The sequence below is a fragment of the Lynx canadensis genome, chromosome B2 (assembly GCF_007474595.2).
Source record: "Lynx canadensis isolate LIC74 chromosome B2, mLynCan4.pri.v2, whole genome shotgun sequence".
NCBI classification, from domain to species: domain Eukaryota; kingdom Metazoa; phylum Chordata; class Mammalia; order Carnivora; family Felidae; genus Lynx; species Lynx canadensis.
In genome coordinates this window covers 120,601,358-120,623,544 of record NC_044307.1, presented here as the reverse complement: position 1 = coordinate 120,623,544, position 22,187 = coordinate 120,601,358, and the positions used below count along the sequence as shown (strand labels likewise).

The following is a 22,187-nucleotide window of genomic DNA, read 5'->3' as shown; positions in this document are numbered from 1 at the left end:
GCCACCTAAGTGCCCTCTCACTTATCCTCCACAGATATCTTTCCCTTTAGAATTTTTTTTTTTAACGTTTATTTATTTTTGAGATAGGGAGAGACAGAGCATGAACGGGGGAGGGTCAGAGAGAGAGGGAGACACAGAATCTGAAACAGGCTCCAGGCTCTGAGCAGTCAGCACAGAGCCCAACGCGGGGCTCGAACTCCTGGACCGCAAGATCGTGACCTGAGCCAACTGAGCCACCCAGGCGCCCCGATATCTTTCCCTTTAGAGCTATTTTGACACAGGTAAACTGGTGATGGCCTGTTAATTTTATTTTACAAATCAGTATCACACAAGAATCACAGGACATGTTAAACACATGTAACAACAAAGGGATATCAAGGTTAGAGGGTGTAGATGACAAGGAAACAGAAAAAGTGAGCAAGTATCATCACCTTTCTGTGAACCTCTGCCTGGCTAGAGCGTAATACTGAGGAAAGGGCATCACCGGTCTGTTAGCTTCTTCAGAATGTATCCTAATTCATTTTTCTTTGTGATGATCATCATGGACTTGGCCATTTGACCTCAGGCTGCTTTATCCCCTATTTGCAGATGTCTAATTTCAGTGAGTTAAAGTGTTCTCTGCTGGGGGTTTCACACTGAACCTCCATCCCCTCACATGTCTTTGGGTCTCTGCACAAATTCCACAGAACGGTCTATAATCCCCCTTGTCTTCTTTAGCTCCTTAAAATTACTGTTAGAATATCCTGTGTCCTTGTATCGGTCCAGGTCCCAGTGGGAAATAAATGGCATACTCAGATAGTCTAAGTGAGAATAGCTTAATAAAGAGATTATTTATAAAAAAAGAGTAAGCACATTTGGGGAAACAGTAAGGAGTGATATAGGGTCCTAGGAAAAGTAAGACCAGAAAGCTGTCACTACCCCTGGAGAGAGTTGGGACAACGCTATTGTCCTATAGGACTGGGGTGAACCAACAAGAAGCCCCAGTCTAAACACCCCAGCATCATCCCCTTCCCACCCTGTTGGTGCCTCTCCTTAGTGTGGCTAAAGTGAAGTCAATGAGAAAATAGAGAAAGATCATAGAGAAAGCAGAATCAGACAATGTAGGGCCTTGTAGGTATTGTAAGGACTGTCTTTTACTCTGAGTGAGATGAAAATCCACAAGGGAATTCAAGCAGAGAAGGGAAATGATCTAATGTAAGTGTTCAAAGGCTCACTGCAGCTGCTATTAGGGAGAACAGACTGTTGGGGTTAAGGGTGGAAGCAGGGACCCTGCTTAGAAGACTCCTGCAGCTATCCAGGTGGGACATAATACTGACTTGTACCAGAATGAAAGCAATGAAGATCGTAAGAGATCACCTCATGTTGACTATATCTTGAAGTTAAAAACAACAGGATTTGCTGACAGAATTGAAAGTGGAGTATAAAAGAGAGAAGGCAAGGATGACTCCCACATTTTTGACTTGAGCCATTAAGAGGATAGAGTTGTGATTAACCACAATGGGGAGGAATCAGGAATGGAGGGAGTTTTTGGAGGAAAGATGAAAAGCTTGGTTGAGAAGCCTTTTAGACATCCAAGTGGAGATGTTAAGTGAGCTGTTGGGTATATGCTATTTGGAGTTCAGAGGAAAGTTCTATTAAAAAGATGTAAATTTAGGGGAGCCTGGGAGGCTCAGTCAGTTGAACATCCAACTCTCGATTTTGGCTCAGGTCATGATCCCAAGGCCATGGCATTGAGCCTGAACTGAGTTGGGCTTAGTGCTGAGCATGGATCCTGCTTGAGATTCTCTCTCTCTCTCTCTCTCTCTCTCTCTCTCTCTCTCTCTCTCTCCCTCTGCCCCTCTCCCCCACTCATTCTCTCTCTCTCTCCAAAAAAAAAGAGAGATATAAATTTGGAAGCCATCTACAAAACTATGGATGAGACCACCAAGAGAGTGGGTGTGAATAGAGAAGAGATCCAGGAAATGAAACCTGTGTTCTCCAATATTTAGGTCAGAGACAGAACGACGAACTGGTAATGTGGACCAAGAAGGAGGAGTCAAGGAAGCAATCAAAAACAAAAGACAAGTAAAGGAAGTGTTTCACAGAAGAGACAGTGATCAACTCTCAAGTGCTACCAAGAAGTCAAGAAAGGTAAGGATTGAGAATTGAACATGAAATTTAATAACATAATTCACTGGTGACCCTGGGAAGAGAAGTTTCAGGGGAATTTTGAATGAATACTGATTGGAGTGGTTTCGAGATGACCTGGAAGGAGAACTGAAAACTGGGAGTACAGACAACTCTTTTGGATAGTTTTGCTATAAATGGGAATTGAGAAATGGGGACAGTAGCTAAAAAGGATGTAGGAACATATACTTTGCCCATTCACTCTGTCTCTCTCCCGACGTCTCCTCTCACCTCAAATTTCCATCACCTCCTCCCTCATCTTGATTCTGGCTGGTGACCTTGCTTCCTTGTTTCAATGAGAGAAACAAAAATAATCAGGGAGGAACATCAACTTGCCACCACAATTTCTAACCTCCAGTCTGCGACATGAACCCAGTTGATTTGGTTGCATGCTTTTTCTGCAATGGTGTCCGGCTGTGTGGGCGTAGGAATGGAATAGGTTCACTCGTATAGTATTAACCAGTATTGTATTAACAGTATTGTAATAGCCAAGGTTGTGGTTTTGCTATGTGAGGATGATGAAGGGTGCTGGGAACAAGGACAAAATAATTATAAAATTGTAACGGTGATACCTTCCATTCTTTATGGCCCCTGAGAGCATAAGAACTGCCCTGCTGTCCAAGGCTGGGCTCTGCCTGTTCAATAGAACTGCTCAATCTTGGCAGAAACAAGATGGCGACAGCTCACGTTAATTCTAATGTTTAGGGATTTACTCAAAACTTGTGGCTTCCTTTCACTATTCGTTTTACGTTTTGCCTCTACACTTATTCAAACTTACTCTTTTTGGCTTCTGTCACCCTTAGAGTAACATGGTATCTCCTCAATATGCAAAGTAGCTCTCTGAGTAATTCTTTCATAGATTAGCCTAAATTATAATGGTGAAAAGAGTGTGTTTGCTCAGTCTGCACCACACATGACCCCTGTCATAGAATTCAACTGTCATCTTTCCATAATGAAGAACCTCCATTTTATCCTAATCATATTTGGCAGTGCTTGTATCCCCAATACACAAAATATGACCACAGTTCATATTCATGTTCTCATTTCTTAAGTACCTTTTAAATAAAACATCACATTAGGCATCGGGAAAAGCATAGAAGGATGCCTCCTATCTTCAAGAGAGTCTTAATCAAGGATGCAATCTCTAAGCTAGTGTGGGTGTGCAAATGAGGGTTTAGAGCAGGTAAGAAAGTGCAGGGAGAGAAGCAGGCAGAATCAGGGATAAGATTATCTGACCTCATTGTTCAAAGACCTAAACTGTCATTGAAAGAAAACACAACAACAACAACAACAACAAAGCACAACAGACCCAAAAATCAAGGAGCATTCAAGGCAGAAGGCTTAGATTTTGGAAATATTTAAATTTGTTTTGTTCCCTAGGAAACAACAAAAAAAAATTCTACACAAATAAAAAGTAAGACATCGTGTTAAACATCCAGTATGCAATTAGTGTGCAAGAATGGATGTCCCGTTTGAGAAATGCTGTTCAGAGTAATGTCTCCACACAGCCACAGCCAATGCTCTTAACACGCATACTATCTACAGAAGCACAAAGCCAGAGTTGAGGGCTGAAGTCAAGAGCAGGAATCTGAACAGACATAAACTCCCACTGGGCAGAACAGTTTTCTATAATCTTTCTAAATAATCTTCAGACCAGCTTCTATGAACCCCTTAGGACCGGGACCCTAATAAAGTTCATGGCCTTCGAAAGCTATTTATAAAACTTTTCTGAGACGGTTACACAAATATATTGTTTCAAGCACTATGTAACTCAAAGGTATAAACCTATTCCTTAAGGGATATCCAAGTTTTTAACAGATTTTAAAACTATCTTTATATAGCCGGGGGCTTTGCAAAGACAAAAGTGATCTAATTGTATTTTATATACACATATATTTATTTAAATCTGCTGTGATAATTCTGTATCATCATAATAATAACCACCACCATTTATGTTCTGAACACTGGGCTAAGCAGTTGACACATATCGTTTTAATTAATCTTCATTAAAAAAAAAGCTATAAGATATTATTAGTATTCCTATTTTAGAGAAAAAGGATTGGGGTTTATAGAACCTAAATGACTTCTGTAAGGTCTTACAATCACTAATTGGCAAAGCCAGGATTCATACCCAAGTCAGTGTGGGCTGAAACAATCAGTACACGTGTGTGCACATGTGCACACACACTGGAAGCCATTGTGTTTGCTTGACTTATCACTTTGCAAATGACTTGATTATGAACACCACAACTTCTACTAACAAATCTGATGCCCACTGGTTGGTCCTCCAAACCTACCAAAAACCTCTGTCAAATCTCATTTTAAAGTCCTTAGTATGTCAAAAGGGATGAAAACTAGCAGTCCCTTTCTTCACAATGTGAAAGAAAGCACATTGAAAAAGAAAGGTGGAACAGGTTTTAAGATTAGATATTCCCTTCCTACTACATATGGAGGCTAGGATAAAGCTCTTACTGAGTTATGATTAAACATTTATGGTTTTCATTTATTCAGACTCACGCTCAAGCCATTATTTCTGATATAGTAACCCTGTCAGTGATATAAGCTGCCAAGTCGTGGACTAAATTTCAAGTTCACCTTTGAATCTCTGGTCAACCCATAAAAGCTATATTTATGTATTTGTTAACCCTGGATTTTAATGGAAAAAGAGTTGGCTTATTAATAAAACGTTCTGTTTAGTACACAGAAGTCAAATTGATGCCATTGTGGGAGGGTTGCTTTCTAAAAATAAAACACACACAAACAACAAAACAAAACAAAACAAAACAAAACAAAAACCAAAGCAAAACAAAAAACAACAAGCATAACTCTATGAAGCAGACTCTATGAAGACATGAGGAAATTAAAGCTCATAGGTTTATGAAAATGAGAAATAGAAATCCATATTTAAAGGTAGAGTTTTTTAAAATATGTTTTAAATAAGACATCTAAATATGTAGAATTTTAAAATGAAGGTAAAGGCTGGAATGCAATTCTCCAGTTTAAATTAATCCTTGGAGGGGCTCCTGGGTGGCTCATCAGTTAAGCATCCAACTCTTGATTTCAGCTCAGGTCACGATCTCAAGGTTCAAGCCTGGTGTCTGCTTCTGTGCCACTTGGGATTCTCCCTCTCCCTCTCTCTCTGCACCTTCCCTGGTCACATTGTCTCCCTCTCTCTCTCAAAAGAAACAAACATTAAAATATAATAATAAAATACAATAAAAAAATCCTTGGAATCTTTTCTTTCTTAACCAGGGTAAAGACCTACCATAAGTAGCAAAAAAAAACCTTCTCTATTTAGGTTTTTGTTTTCTCCTCTTTTTTTTTTTTTTTTTTTTTTTTTTGTTAAAGCCAATAAATTTTGATTCTCCAGGTACTCTTCTAATAGCTGGTTAAAATTCCCAAAGGAAGCTGAGAAAGACTATGCCAAGTTCGTCACACATAGAGTGCATGTAGATTGATTTACGGATATGTATCTTTTTCAGGATTGCAGCAAAATATATCCAGGTTGCATGTTACATGTTTGTATTCCTTGAAATTGCCTCCGCCAAGAAAGGTACCAAACAATACTGAAAAGAAGCAGAGGTCCAGAGACGTGGAGGCCCACGGATTTACTAATCTAATCACTTTCTCCCACATTAACATTTAACAAAGCAGTTAGTAGTACTTCTAGTGCTGGTGCATATATGCATTTTTATTGATCTGAAATCCAGGTTCCTTGTTCTTTATTATTAAAGTCTGTTTAGAAATTTGAGAAGAAAGAAAGCAGATACGTCTTTAGTGTTCTTAGAAAATTACTTCTCCATAAAAAAAAAAAAAAAAGAAAGAAAAAAAACAGAGATTGAAAATCCCACAGCTGTAGGGCCAAGTTCTTTGTTAGGCATGTACAGCTTCCTAAATCCCATAAAAATCTCAACATCTGACCTATTTCATTTTTACAAAGGAAGGGACTACCACACTGGAAAATATGCGTAAAAATCTGCAGCATTCAGAGGCATTAAACAGTTTTATTTCACATTTGTTTCCTGTGTATCCTGCTTGATAGACACACGGTAGCACCTGCTACTCTAACTCTACTCTCCATCGGCTCCCAACCTTCTCTTTTCAGAAGGGATTAGCAGCCGCCTTTTCCAGAACGTCTGAAGTAATGCTGCCATCTTCTGTTCATGGCACAGAATGTAATGAAATCACCCTCCAAAGGAACACAAAGGAATGGAATGGATAAAAACGACCAACTAGAGAATGCTGGCTCTCTCCTAACTTTGCTCACCTAGTAGATTAAGGCCAATTTTATTCACAATGGCGACGCCACAATAATTTTGTTTTAAATTAGATATGTTTTAGAGAGAAGCTACTGTAGGAGTTTGGGAGTTTTTATCGTGACGTTAAGGTGGTAGTTCTGATTTTTCTAAATACTGCTTCCATTATCAGTTACTTATTTTTTTTTTCAAACGAAACATAAATAAAGCATTTTAAAACTTTAAAAATAACAATTGTATGTGTTGAATTTTAATGGTAGCGAAAGTGTTTTCAAGAAATTGATTTCTCTGCAACGATTCCGAATTTAGAAACACTCACCGGGCAGAGAGCTGGTGGAAGGCAAGTTCGACGGTGACAAAAATTACAGTTTTACTGTGGAATTTTACCAAGGTACAGAGACAAGTGAGCAAATAAATGTTTCAAAAGTTTCTATTCAACGTTAACTTTTAGGATCTAAAAGCATACTCACCAGAGAGTTCCATATTTTCAAAAGTTATTTATTTATTTATTTATTTTTGCTCACAAACCACGAACACTGATGTTTGAATGCAATTGTCTCCCCGGATTTGTGTGGATGGGAACTGCATTCTGGCCTAGGGTAAGAATCCACATCTCATGCTTATAACTCAAAGAGATCATTAAGAGGTAGGCTCTTCTTGACAAACATTAGCAACATTCTGCCAACAGTATATTGAAGACTGGATATCTAATCCAGAACCATTTTTAAAAGGAAAAGTCCAAGTCTCCTACCAATCAGTTATAGATGGTAATGCTCCTTCCTCCTTTAAAGTTATTTATAACCGCTTCTGAAAAGTGAGACGAATTTATTTACTTTATTTAATGGCAAGATAAAGCAGCTAGCTGAAACCGTTTGTAAAATGCATCGTCATTATTCACTTTGAGACAAGTTTTCTTCAAATCACTGTTTTCTGGACAAATATCTCCCCTTATCTTCCCTTTTTTTTTTTTTTTTTTTGTTGTTTTTTGTTTTTTGTTTTTAAAGACACGTCTTTGAATTGGTTAGTTCACCTGTATATCGAGGGCCCAACAAGGGTGTCCACTGTAGATCTCTAGTTTGGGAACCTTCACTACTCTGTATCGTTGTTGGCCTGGATAATATGGAACAAGTGCAGGTCAGAAAATTACCGCACAGCCAAACTCCAAGTGCAGAGCATTGTAAAGGGATGGCCTGTGGAAGATTATGCATGCACATTTTAGTTTTGTATAAACAATCTCCCACATCTGTACGTTCCTCTTGCAGGAGCCAACCAAATTGCCATCATTGACTTATTTTTCAGGCAGTAAAATGTGTTTATGGACTTACAGTATATTTGCGGTTCTCATCATTGATATTTTTCACTTACACATAGCAATTTACAAATATAATCCCTCTAGATATTAAGTACAGAATAGTTTCATCTTCAACAAAGTGACAAATCCTGTAATCTCTTAGTTTATTCACATATCCAAAGGCTTCTTGGGGCATGACCTGGGATTTGGGACTGTGTCTTCTCAGATGGAAAAGGAAGGAATCAAACAAACAAACAAACAAACAAACAAACAAAAACGTTTCTCAGGTCCTTCCATCGTAAAAATTCAGATTCTAACTGCAAAGTGGAGTCTGCCATGGGAAAATGTAGCCACCTCAGGCCTAAACTCCAGACCTAATTCTCTCTGGGCAAGAGAAAGCATCTTCTCCAGAAATATAGGAAGAAAATAGCAAGGTCACATTTTGGTCAGCCCACATAGTTACCTCAATAAAATAACACAACCAGTAATGGTAATAGAGGCAAGGTAACTACCGTGAGAAAACAATTTACCACAATTGCCATTGTGATTACTTTCGATGACAATATTAAAGAAGGCACTTGTGTCATTATATAAAATACTAAAATTCCCTAAATTCTGTACCATTTAGCAATAAGCTAACTTTGGGAGGTGATCATGATAAGTATAATAGAAATATACTTTTTTTTTTTTGCACTAAATGATTATTCTTAAATAGAGCCCAGAATTATGTAAGAACCCCTTGCTGGTAGTCTCTCTTCAAAGGACTCAAATCAGACACGCAGCAATTTGCGGATTGCCTAAGATGACAAAATGATAGAATGAAAGAAAGGTCTATTCTTTCTCTGCACAGTTGAACTCTCATCAAGGCATCAAGCCAACAAAGAATCAGAATTAAAGGCTGAAAGGAACAATTGACATGCTCGTCCACTCAACTCTACATATGGGGTTTGTTTTTGTTCTATATTATTTGTGTGTTGGGAAGACTGTGCTTGGTTATTTGTGTTCCGGTTTAAATAAAGTAATATAAATATTATTAAATGTATTTTCTCCTTAAGTAAGAGTTTGTATCACTCATCCAAACTGGCAGTTAATTTCCAAATTTGCCTTACAAGGAAGATGGAGTTAACCATATAGGTAGGCTATAATGTTTTATTTTGCTGAGAAGAATTTTTAGCACACAAGTACAAGGGTGGGGACCGGCAATGATTGCGAGCACTTCCATTTCAATAAAAGACCACTGAAGTTGAGACTGTGATCACCAGGAAAGACAAGTACTGGACCTCTAGCCAATGCAATGAGAGTGGGACTGGTCAGCTGATATTCAGCTCATGTATACGTATTTTCAACTAATGACTTACAACGTTAAGTGATTGCTGACCTCCCAAAATCAAAGGCGAATGTTGACATTTTCTCATTTTTGTCACTGAAGAAAATAACGTGTGGAGTAAACTAATAAATTCTTGCCAGGGGCGCCTAGGTGGCTCAGTCGGTTAAGCGTCCGACTTCCACTCGGGTCATGATCTCACGGTTCGTGAGTTTGAGCCCCGCATCGGGCTCTGGGCTAACAGCTCAGAGCCTGGAGCCTGCTTCAGATTCTGTGTCTCCCTCTCTCTCTGCTCCTCCCCGGCTCACGCTCTCTCTCTCTCAGAAGTAAAATTAAAAAAAAAAAATTTATAAATTCTTCCTACTACGTTATAACAACATGAACATGTATTTCTCTCCCACTCCTCCCTCCCTCTCCTTCTTCCTTTCTCCCCTCCTCCTGCTTCTTGTTCTCCTCCTCTTCTTCCTTCTTCCTTTTCTCCTCCCTCTCTCTACTTTCTTCCTTCCCTCTGTCTGGGAGGAAGAATTTCTTCTGCCCATCAATGTCCTTTTGGCTGGACCAAGAATCAAATTAACCAAAGACAGATTAACAAGAGAAAATCAAATTTAATTTCTTATGTACAGGAAATCCATACAGACATGGAAATTCAAAACACAGGCAAAATGAGGGGTATATGTCATCCTGAACTGAAGAGAAGGGGGTAGGGGCCCGGGACTCCAAAGGGAAGAAATGAAATGCACAGGAAGATGAAAAAGACTAAATGTTTGGTAAACGACTGTTTGTTGGGCCGCTCGGAAACAATGGGACACAAAGGACTTTGATCAAACAGGCCTTGCCAGTTTCCTCCCTGTTTATCATACCTAGTTCTTATTACATAATGTAGTTCTCTGTGGTGACAGCTCTCCTTGTGGACCAAGCAACACCTCCATCTGTTTAGACAGTTGTTGGGGAGGTAAAGAGCTTTTCCCTGAATCTACTAGGTTTTGATGGCCTTGAACTCAAAATAATCTTCATGCCAAAGTGTTCCATCTTGAGGCAGTCTGCCCCTGGCCCCTACACCTCTTTCTCCTCTTTTCTTCTGTCTCTTTTCCCCTGTTCCCCCCCCCCACCTTCCTCTTTCTTCTTCTCTACTCGCACCCCACCCCCACCGAAATACAGCTTGCTTTCACAACGTCACCTTCACTTGCCACAAATAAACCGAACACCTCCTTTCAAGTTGTCCTTATGTGAGAAAGTACTGGGTCTCCTTGTTCGGGCCGGTTTCTGCTTCATGACAGGAACCCCTGCCCGTTGTTCTCAAGCTATGACAGGGGAAACGCAGTGAGCGGTGTTACTAAAACAGAGAAGCCTCTTTGAAGACCAGCTCGTTTCTTACCTGTTTTATTTTTACTGCCATCCAACCCGATAGTTGCAAACCGTAACTGAATGTTAGCCAAACCTACATCTGTCCTGCACTCTATTTCCAACAGCCCTCCAGATGGCCGCCATGCTACCTGGAATGCTTTGAAGGAGGCGCGCTTCACGTGACAACCGTAGGCAACAATGAAGGTCATAACAAGTGTGAGTTTTATGCCTTGATCACAGCTACTTAAAAACCTGCAAGCTTTAATAAACCTCGATCGCTCTCCAACAAAGTTCTGAATCCTCCGTCTGCCCTTCAGCATGGCCCACATGATGTGTGCTATCATTTTCATGTTTTAGAGTAAAATTTCCAGACTCTTTACAGGACGGAAATTTAGAATATGAGATTTCGGACGGGACGATTCCCGAATTCAGCTCGCGGCGTGGTGTTGGTGGTGCAGTGAGCATTGCTGCCTTCCGAAACGCAGCTTGCGGGTCAGAGTAGGGAAGGTTCTAACTTCTTCTTAAGAATGACATGGGGACTCCCTTCTGAAATACTGGCATAACTGCATCATTTTATAATCCACGTGTGGGGAAGCACCTCCCAGCGACTCACAACCTGCGCCCACTTAGCAAAACATCTGCTGACCCCTGCAACTCACTGAGTATATCCGAGCATCGGATCCGAAAGCGAAGACAGGGCTTTTAATTTGCAGCCTCTTGTATGTTAATATTTTATTTCCCCCTTATGAATCCCATAGCTATTTCTTTCTTTACGTGCGTTTTGCTCCTGTTAATCTGGTGGCAGTGCTATGAAATGTCACAGGCCTTTCACTCAGTGTTTCTCTAACAAGCCAACCAGGTACAAACAGGATTTTTATATCCATTTGTAAATTTTAGTCGGGGGCAGCTGAGTTGAGAGAAGGGAAAATAAAAAGACAAATACTACATTTGTATAAGGTTTCGTTCACATCGCCTGTACAATACCGTGCTGTTGGCATGTGTCTTAATAAATAGGCTTCAAAAAGAAATCATTGCAATGTAAAAATAGTTTCACCGAACTCACATGCTTTTTACTGTTCCCAGGTCTCAAAGTGCCTTTTAAAGTGATTTCTCAGACTCTTAGAGCTCTGTATCCCATATTGTGATAGGATACATTTCTCTGCCCTGCTCCCTAGAGTGGAGCTGGAGCGAAGGCAGGCTGAGACAGCTTGGCACCGTTCTAGTCTAAAAGAGGCCCCGCTTGAGAGATTGACTACTGTTGCTAGAAAAAAAGGAACATGAGAAATTCATGTGTCAAAAGAGGCTGGGGAGTGTAAGCCTTGAGAAGAAACCCCACTACCTCCCTCCCTCCCTCCCTCGCTAAGTAGATTGAAAGGTCAAATCTGTTCATCCAACAAAAAATATTGGAGGGCCTACCAGAGCAAGCAAGGTCCCAGCGATACAGCGCGGAACAAAGTCAATGCTTCCACGGAGTGACTCTGTGTTCGGTAATCTCCAAAATACCTCCGCTGCCCTGATACTCTCCAAACGATGTCCATTTTCCAAAACAGGCCTGAAACAGGCCCGCTCTGGGACAGGCAGCTCTCCACAAAGCTCAGTATAGTGGAAGAGAAAGGAGTCTAACAAAAGCATACAATTATGGACCCAAACCTTTTCCTCTGGGAACGGTGGCAAGAGTTTCCGTTTCTCGGTTGTACATAAAATAACCACGGTCGCCTCTCCTGACAGCCTCCTGGCACATCATGACCTCCCTGCTAGGGACTGTGGATTCTGCAGTAGCAAGGCAAAGAGCAAATGCAGCCAGTAGTAAACTAAAGCTCACTGATCTTCCAAGAGTGGGAGAAGAATCTTTTCCTATGAGGAGCCTGCTGTAGTTCGCGCCGCTTCCCGAACTGATGTGTCATCCCCGTACAGGGGTCAGCGCTCGTCTCTGGGTTGTTCCAACTTCAGTCAGTGTGCTGCCGAAGCGAGCACCCTGGTTAGTGCCTATCGGGCTTGTTCCCCCATTTGTCCCTCACCAGGCGCCAGCTTCTTACTGCCCTCTGCTGGTTAAGTCTGAGGTCAGCCTTTTTTGTGCTTTATCCAACTATGTTACTAGACGAGTCAATAAAGGCACTTAATTTTTAAAAAAACTTTTATATTTGTGATACTTAATGTTAACCCTGAGAGAGCCCTATACCATCATTTCCTTTCTTTAAATATGTTTTCTTACTACAAAAGCAACATATGTCGAATGAAAAAACAAATAAGCAAAAAGCCCACATACCCACCTTGTAAGAAACAACCACTAAAACCTCGATGTATATTTATATATTCCTTTATTTTTTTTTTTTACCAAATGTGGTCCTATCATACATTTTTAATATTGCTTTAAAATATAGTAACACATGTCCTTCCGTACTGTCCATTTTTGTGGCATCATCATATCCCGTTATGTAATTGAAACACATTTTACTTAATCATTCCCCTAGTTCAACCCACAAAAGTATTTCCAATAGTCCTGTGGTAAATATACTAATAGCTATAATCACTCATTCCTTTGTAAGTGGTCAATAAATGTGTGTCCATAACTAAGGGCATTCTGAATTGATGTTTACATTTTTTCTCTCCCTTTATCATCAAAAACCCGAAGAGTTGATGGGACCTCTTGGGTTGGCAGGGTCACAGGATGATCACCAGTGCCTGTACCTTTGCACATTTCACAATCTAGTTGAGTTCATAAAGAGATCTGAAAGAGATTGAGTTTCTACCTATAAAAGTACTTCTGTCTCCTCTCTGGCACTTTCCCTTTCCAAAGCCAGTTTGCCATAGAGATCAAATTAGGAATGTGAGGATGATGGTCAGTGACCACGGAGCCAAAGAAAAGCAGAGGAATACTCTTAACACATGCTTCGTGCAAACCAGGAGGGAATTGAGAAGATTGCCCTTTTTGGGTAGATATAGAATCCTCAAGCACCCCCTGCTCCCTCATTTTTGAAAGTTTCCAAGGAAAAGCCAGGTCGTACTGCAAGTTCAAGCAGCAGACTTCAGTTAGATCGTGCAGGTTTTAGATAAAAGGCTGGCTTCAACACCTTGCTTGGGATAAAGCAGTTTGAATTTAGGTGTGCTTATGCTACTTGAAGAATAAACCATGTTTTTTCAAAAAGGACTCACAATTATTATTTTTGCCTGGGGAGCAAGCACCAGTCTGAATCCCTCTGAACACTCTGATGCATTAATATGTGGCCAAAGTCCCAAATACCACATCACCCTCTGAAAGAAGTGAGACCCCTCTGCCCCCAATAGGGAGTCAGGCTTCACTCAACAGGTTCCATACAGGAAGATGAGAGTCTGATGGCCTCGGTGTTGGACACGTCCTTAGCCCAGCCATCGTGCCCCCATCGGTCTTGCTGGAACTTACTACTAGGAAGTTCTCTTCTGGCTTGTGGATTGAGCTGAGGACCCTGGCTGGGAAGACAAGGTCTTATCCTTCTCAGCCTGTCCTATATTCAGTCTGGAGCGTTGAAAGCTGTGCTCGTTTCCTCTCCTTGGCTAAATAGCCTCACCTCCTCCTTCCAAGGGTCTCAGGAGTACAGGAAGAGAAACTAAAAGCTTGCTTGTGCTTCACATATCCCTTGAACCTAACTCTGTACACTTACCTAAAAAGGAAAAAAAAAAAATTTACCTCCAACTTAAGGACTACATTAGCCTTAAATGGTATTTCCACTTTTTTAGGACTTGTAACACCACTGCCCAAATAATGGTTCCATTGCCTCTACGATCCAGCTGAAAATGAACAAATTCCTGTTTTTAACACATCCCAACTTAATTTGGCTTTTACAATTCCTCTGTGATGTCCTGGTTAATTTTTTAAAAGCATTTAGCTTACCAAGAATACATGTAATAGAAATTTTAATAAAATCAGGACCAAGCAAAAATAAAAACTAAGCTAAGGACAAAGAAAATGGAATATTCGGCTTGGAGGTTTCTTATTGCCAAAGTGAACAGGAATGAATGTCACTGACCACCAGAGCAAGAAAACAGTATGAAGTGCTTAGCTCAGGGATCTGTTTGGGTCCATGAGGTTAGTCCTCAAGATTAAGTGCACACAGCAACTGGTTTCACAAAACTACCATCTTCCCCAGTGAAAAATGAAGACGTCTGCTTCTACCCTGGCACCTCACCATGGTTGAGCTCCCTTGCGAATCCCATAGAAGCTACAGACAAATCCCAACTGTTGTATTTAAACTGGGTTTTGAAGGATGAGTAGAAGACTGCTAGGTAGAGAAAACTGCACTTGAGGCAGAATGAGCTCAGATGAATTACAAAGAGCCGTGTGGACTGACTGAATGGAGCCGTGACTCACACCAGTTAGCCGAGGGGCCACCACAATCCCTTGAAGAGTCTGCCATAGCTATACAAGGTAGAGGCTGGAGCTGAGGATGCCCCAGGCCTCCGCCTTAAGTTGGTACAAAGTAGAGGTCAACGCTTGGTGCAGCACTTGATACACACTAGATATTCAAGAACGCTACATTCTAACCGGAAACATTTTAAGATGTTCGCTTTGAGGCATACAAAACTTGAGCTACAAATGGGTATTCACGGGATACCCCCTAGTGCACACCATTTATCTAGAGTGAATCAAACACAAAACAGAGAACTCAAATTGGAAAGGAAAGGAAATCTAGAGTAGAAGCTACAGGAGTAGGATGTCCCAGGCCACTAAGGCTGCACGGAAGTAAACCGGACCACAGCCAAATTCTGTTACAAAGCAGCAAAAGGGGCTGAGGACTGAATCTGGCCAAGGTTAAAGTACAGACAAAATTATTCTAGAAAATGCCACCAAGAGGTAAAGAGGAAGGCTGTGAAACTACTGGATTTGACCAGAAAGAGGTCTTGGTGACTACACTGACATTTTACCTGAGGACAGAAGACAAAAAAAGAGAACAATGAAGTAGAATAAGAGGATGGAAACCATCTCTAGTAGGATTTTGAAGAAGTGCCATACTAAGGTAGTACTTAAAGGAAGATGTAGGATGTAGGATCAAGGGTAGAATATTCAAGAGATTTGACTAGGTTTTGCAGCTGAAGGAACAGTAAATACGGTAATCCAAAAAAAAAAAAAATGCTAAGTCAGTGGGAGGGAATATTCAGACTAGCATCAGCGAAAAAATCAAACGCAAAGCTATATACTCACAGCTGTTTTCCTTCACACTAACTACATTTCACATAAACCACCAAACCTAGTATTTGAAAGATAGGGTTTTTCCTACTGCATCAACAGCTCCAACAGTGCCAGATGCAGAATAAGTGTTTCAGATGTTGGCATATACCAGAATTCAAAGTAAATACAAACCCATCCCCTTAAATACCAGCTGGGTCTGGTTGCTTTAATGTTAGCAGATTGACCCCATGCTACATTATCTAAGCAACTACCCATGATGCTTTGTGAGTTGTAATTAGCTCAAATTTCATTTGAGGCCATTCACTCCACCACTGTAGTTACCACATGGAGGACAACTAGCCTTCAGCTATACCTGAGATGGCTACAAAACTTAAAAGTAGATCTTAGACAGGGGCTTAACCCTGTAAATTCCCAACATGCGGAAGAACACCATACAACTTAGCATTCAACACACCTGGAGCAACTGGGCGGCTTAGAGCCCAACAGTGCAGAGCCTGCAAGGGATTTTCTGCCCTCCCCTGCTTGTCTCCTAAACTTACAAACCCATCTGGCTCCAGTTGTTTCACATGTGCTCCCGTAACTGCATGGCAATACTGGGAAACTATAGAAGATAAACTCAAAAGTATACCCAATTTACGTGAAATTGTGATGACATTTCCACGAATCCTACCTAGCTCAATAATTCATGCTCAAACCAATATAATCAACTTGTTCCAGGCTTACTAAAATAACATGGATCATCACTAATTCCCCCCCCCCCCAGATTGTGACTTGAGTATCCTGCTTCTGAGCTTTAATACTTTATGTGACCTTCAGTCTGTGGTCACAAGTTGTAAAGACACACCCACCCTTGACCAGCCTCAGCCCATTACTCCAGGTCCTAGGCTGTTCTAGCCTCAGTTGTGGTGAATGTGCACCCACCCAAGAAGCCCTGGCTGTCACGAACTGATCACTGCAAAGCCAACTTTACTCAGGTCATTCTGTTTTCAGTTGTCAACACTGAAGCTACTTACTGGTTGGAGTAGGCCTTCATTTAGACACCAGGAGACAAATAACCTGCTTCTAGTCATTTGGCTAATTTTACGATTATCTTTTGTCTTTTGCTAACAGAGACCTTATTTTACTGCCCCCAATAAAATAAAAATTAAAAAAAAACAGGTGAGGAACAAGAGTCAAGTTTATTTGTTCATTTCTTGCATTTGAAGTATTCCTCGATGACATCCTTGGCCTGAGACTCTTTGCCATAGTCCTAAAAAATAAAAAGCAATTTTTTTTGACTAACATTAATAACTCTACCAAGTTGTTAGCATTAGTTATGGTGAAGCTTTACAAAACTAGTTCGTGTCTTAGGAAAATGTTTCCCATCACTAAAATTTCTTGTAGCCATTTTCAGGGACCTTAATGACTTCAACGTCTTTAAGGCTCGTAACATGGCGTTCCTATTGCCAGCGTTTTTTAAATTTCTGCAGAAACACATTCAGCTAAGCAGATTCATTGGCCGGCTTCATTACAGCCTATTTTCCTTTTCTGAAAAGCTGAAAACGGACTCCGAATGTTGAAAATCACACATCTTTTTTGTTGAGGTTCTGGACTTTAACAATGAAAACTGAGTACAGAATTATGCAGTTTCCCAGCACAACCTTCAACCCAGAGATAAAAACGGACTTACCTTAACCACCACACAACTGCAACCAACCACTTTACGGGGTTTTCCCTCCCTGTCAATTTTACAGAGGCCGACCCATTCCCCTAGTTTCTTGTTGTCATCAACCTATTGGGACGGAATTTAGAGGGGGTAAAAAAAAAAAAAAAAAGATCACCGTATTAGCAGACATTAATACTAAGGACAGTAAGTCAAACAGAGACGGTAGCTGTAGTCAGATAGGGTGACATGGCAGTTTCCTCATAGCAGTTCAGTAGAGGGAGCCAGTTGTCATCATGTACAGCACCAAAATCACCCAGAAGCACTGCCACTTTTTTCTGTACCAATACCAAAATTAGCAATTCATTCTGCACGAATGAAACATTCCCATAAACTAGCCCAAAATACCAAGTTTAAGCCGTGTTTTTCACAGCACCAGAAATGACCCATTTTTATACAGAACTTGCTCTGGTATAATAGCTTTAACCCAAACATGACCCTAACTGGCTCTATTTTCACGAAGCTAAAGCATCTCTCAACTCAAAAAAAATGGACAACTCACCTTAATTAGGTTGATCTGGTGCTCAGCACAAAGGGCCTCCACCAACTTGACATACATAGGCTCGTCGCAGTTGGATGCAAGCACACAAAGATGGGCTTGGCGCCTGAAATGCACAATCCAACAGAAACCGCAACTCGAATCTGAGCCTACTACTACCGACCCTTTAAGAGAGTTATCCTGGCAATGGCTACACTGGGGGAACACAAGCAGCACCCCCACTGGAGAACAACACAACTGCCTCAGTTTGAGAAGCCGGTCAAAAAGCGTATATATTCACACGTCTTTAGAACCACCAGGCCTGCAGTGATTCCCTAAAAATACCAACTTCACATACAACCGGTTTACCCATCTGTGGCCAAAGAAAAATCCTTTCCTGCGAGCCACTTACACGTTTAAAAGGCAGTATGAGAAACGAACTACCGATATCAAAGTCGTTACCGGCTACCGGCCTAAAAACTTAATACTGCCCAGCACTACCATTGTACAAACAGCGCAGGGGCTTCACGCCAGGACCTGAAGGGCTTCCGGCAAAGTGCGACTTCGCAGGGTTCAAGAAGCCAGTCTACACCAAGGCGAACTAAGAGATCTTAAAATTTAACCCAGCTGTAAGAAATTCCTAAAGGACACAGATGCTCCGCTGCAATAGCGAACACATACAGTTGTCTTGCCCGCTTAAATAACTGAAAACCTAAACGGGTGTTTTTACGAATATTTTGTACTTACGTGGGTTTCTACGGCTACCACTTTCTGAACTCGTTTGTAAGTCCAGTTGCTTCTGCAACGTTAGCTTGAAATCCTCTAGTTTCACTCAAGGTTACCTATCTGCCCTCTAATGTGAAATCAGCCCCACAACCTACAGGTTTGTCAGACTGTTAGGTTTCACTCACAGAAAGAGTGAAGGGGTATCCGACAACTTAAGTCATCATTCAAACACTGTAGTCTTGCTTTAAGAATAAAGCGCTCATCCCCACTCCAAACGAACCCACATACTTTAGGTGGGCCACACAGATCTGAGTTCTGATACCTTTTCCTAGGTTTCCTGTGGAACGGATGCCATTCAGAACTTTTGTGCTAACACCATGAACTTCACGCTTTCTCTCCTTGGCTGCAGTTTTGTTCCGGTTCCAACAACCCACAGTATTGAGACTGATACACGTACTTGTCTAAGGCTTTGGCAGCTTCGCGAATTCCACGTGCCAGGCCATCGTGGATGAGGGCGGTCTTCAGCACCTCTTGTAAAGCAGTATTAACGTCCATTACACCTCCAGCAGCAATGCTGAAAACGGAACAAGTCAAAACCATCACTAAACTCCCCACGCACCACCGGACGGCTTGGGACTCAAAAATCACAAACGAGGCACAGCAGGCGCCCTTAGGAGGCCGCGGCTGACCCTGAGACCCGACAGCAGGCTCGCTGCCCATGCCCTTCCCCGCCCCCCACGGCTCCGACCCTGGACTCACCCTTCCTCGGCCATGGCGGTGGGTTACGGATGGAGCCGAATCTTGACCGCACTGTAATGCAAAGAAAGAAAAAAAGGTTAAGAAACTAAGACAGCAGTTGAACAAACAACTCCGCGCAAGCCCAATCCTGGCCAAAAGCACCACAACCACCACCCCAGTACCGTTCAACTCACCCCGAGCCTCCGCCTCCGCGCGACTCGGCGGCGGCAGGGAAAGAGGTCGTGCGCGCCCGCATGACGGTATTTAAGGGCTTCCCAGGACCCCCACCCCTAGGCGCATGTGCACTCCCTTTCACGAAAGAGGTGGCTCTGGTGGTGCCGGGCCTCGAGAATTTCTATTTCCGGATTGAGGCCAATCCGAGGCAAGATCACTCTTAGTCTTCCGACTCTCCGCGGCCACTGTTACGCGCAACAGGCACCAACGCGGGCAGCCCCACATCGTCCTTCCCCGCCAGGGGCGGGGCCTACGGAGGCCCAGAGAGTGGGTTCTACGGAGCGCGAGAAGGGCCAAGCGCGCTTCTGCGTAGTCTTAGCTCCCTGGTTCCCTGTCTTCCTCGTTAAGTCAGTACCTTGTAATTTCCTGTCGAACCCATTAACTGGGCCTTCCTGCACGGCCCGCTTTCGCATCGCTTCTCAGTTACTCTAGACGTCTGCGATTGTGTCGTTTTGTGCGTGTTTTGTTGTGAAACGAAAGCCAGCACGTCTTCACTGCTAAGTACGCCGCAAATTCTTTACCGGCGTTGTATGACTAAAGTGGAACCTCTGGTTAGGTGGTTGGTTACAGTTTCTAAATGCAGTTGGTTCTAAAATTGTTTTGTTTTGTTTTTAACGCCAGATTGTTCCCGAAATTCGTAAACCCGCGCAGATCGGGATTCAGTAGGTGCATTTCATTAGGTGCATTTAAAACGCCTACGACGCGCCAGACACAGGAACTGGGTTAGGGATACAGTAAAGAGAGAACGTAGTCTTTGAGAAATCCGGCATGAATTTCGCCATACAGACCTAGAAGAGTTAGGAGTGGAATCTGAGATCCCTGAAACTGACTTTTACTGGAAGCAACATTTTGAATTTTGCATTGATTGGTCATTCTCCTGTCCCCATTTCAAAACGCAAACATATGAAATACGGCCGCATATAGTCAGTAGTCCTTTTGCCTTTTATTTTATTTTATTTTTTGAACTTCCTCTCCTGATAAGCCCCCAAGCCTGTTGTTGCACGATTTTTTTTTACGTCAATACCCGGGGTTCATCATTGTCTTGCGGCTTTGGAGAATGAAGAGGTGGAAACAAAATAAAATGAGCAGCAGGCAAAAGTTTATTAGAATGTAAGAAAGGAAGAAAAGTATGGAAGCCCTCTTTTCAGAGAGGTGGCATTCGAAAGTGAATGCCCAGGATCGTAGGCAAGGGTACTTGCTTTATGAGGTTCTGGTTGCCCTCCCTTCCCCCTGGTTCTTTCTCTGCTCCTACCCGTATTGGCTTGATAACTAGGCGCTGGGTTGTCCATTCTGATTGGCTCTTTTCCATTGTATGAGGGGTGGTCTATGGCCATACCCTTCCTGGTGGGTCACACGGTGTTGTGGTCTCGTTTTTTAGTCAGGCCTTTTGTCAGATTTCTGAGGGAAATCTGGGGGGTGGGTAGTGTCTGTTAGATTCTTAAGAGGACCCTTGTGCCTGAGGGGGTTTGCTGTGGGCCTACACTCTGCATTGTTCCAAAACTTGTGTTGTTCCCCACCCAGGGACCTTAGGTCTTAATCTTCCCCTCTCTGCCTCTTGTATCCTATCTTTTGCCTATCACTGTCAGCAATTATTAGGTGTTTGATAAGTGCCAGCACCATGGATACAGTGAGCAGATAATGTGAGACTCCCCAAGTCTGTGAAGAAAACAAAAATGGGTAACATGGGTGCGGGGCAGAGTTAACCAGAACCGAGAGAGACTGGAGAGACTGGAAGTATAAGACATTTACATAGTTCCTTTTTAGCTTTTTGTGTGCTTTCAAATTTCCATTTTTTTTTTAATAATTTTTTTTTTCAACGTTTATTTATTTTCGGGACAGAGAGAGACAGAACACGAACGGGGGAGGGGCAGAGAGAGAGGGAGACACAGAATCGGAAGCAGGCTCCAGGCTCCGAGCCATCAGCCCAGAGCCCGACGCGGGGCTCGAACTCACGGACCGCGAGATCGTGACCTGGCTGAAGTCGGACGCTTAACCGACTGCGCCACCCAGGCGCCCCTCAAATTTCCATTTTAAAAGTGTTGAGCTGCTGCTTTCTACTCATAACTCCTCCTAAAAGGATGCTGCTCACTTAGTTGTCAATTTAGTTACCTAGTTAACTTTGGCTTAAAAAAAAAAAGCTGCAGGATTTTTAAGGATGAGATTTATTCCTGCCACTCTCATGTTTGTGGCCGGATTAAGATTTGAACCGAAGATTTAGAATACCTAAAGGCCACGGGGAAGGTACAAAGCGGCATGGGGGTCAGAGAGTGGGGATGATGTGGAAAGACAAAGGATTGAAGGCTGTGGCAACATTTGAAACGGGAAAACACAACAAGAACAATTAAAAGCATCCCAAACAGGGAAGATGAGAGAAATGGAGAGAGTAAGGGCAGAGGCACAGATGGCTCCTTGGCTGTTTTGGAAGTTATCATACCACATTTGTATCTTTGAAAGAGAATGCGGTAGTTTCAGCAAATGTGTAATTAAAGTTAATAAAAGTTAATATGCTAAGCATTAGGTTTCATATTAGATGTCTTCCCCTCCCCCCCCAAACCCAAATTGGAAAAAAAAAAAAAAGTTTAACTTTTTATTCATTTTTGAGAGACAGGGAGAGTGAGGGAGGAGCAGAGAGAGAGAGAGAGAGAGAGAGGCACAGACACAGAATCCGAAGCAGTCTCCAGGCTCTGAGCTGTCAGCACAGAGCCCGATGAAGGGCTTGAACCCACGAACTGTGAGATTGTGACCTGAGCCAAAATCCCACGCT

General features: G+C 42.1%; 1 protein-coding gene and 3 non-coding genes across 4 annotated transcripts; all 4 read right to left on the bottom strand.

The window, feature by feature from the left end:
* Window positions 1–16,704: 16,704 nt before the first annotated feature.
* RPS12 (ribosomal protein S12) lies at window positions 16,705–19,464 on the bottom strand. Its single transcript, XM_030316382.1, has 6 exons — window positions 19,384–19,464; window positions 19,211–19,261; window positions 18,909–19,025; window positions 17,750–17,852; window positions 17,215–17,316; window positions 16,705–16,794 (listed from the first exon to the last, which is right to left on the bottom strand). Exons 2-6 carry the CDS (start codon window positions 19,222–19,224, stop codon window positions 16,732–16,734), a joined length of 399 nt encoding a protein of 132 aa, XP_030172242.1. The 5' UTR covers window positions 19,225–19,261; window positions 19,384–19,464; the 3' UTR covers window positions 16,705–16,731.
* Window positions 16,921–17,050, bottom strand: LOC115515157. The gene has a single exon (XR_003969209.1). It is a non-coding gene; the product is annotated as a small nucleolar RNA SNORA33 (small nucleolar RNA).
* On the bottom strand, window positions 17,416–17,492 carry LOC115515162. Its single transcript, XR_003969214.1, has one exon. It is a non-coding gene; the product is annotated as a small nucleolar RNA SNORD100 (small nucleolar RNA).
* On the bottom strand, window positions 18,609–18,681 carry LOC115515145. Its single transcript, XR_003969197.1, has one exon. It is a non-coding gene; the product is annotated as a small nucleolar RNA SNORD101 (small nucleolar RNA).
* Window positions 19,465–22,187: the final 2,723 nt, after the last annotated feature.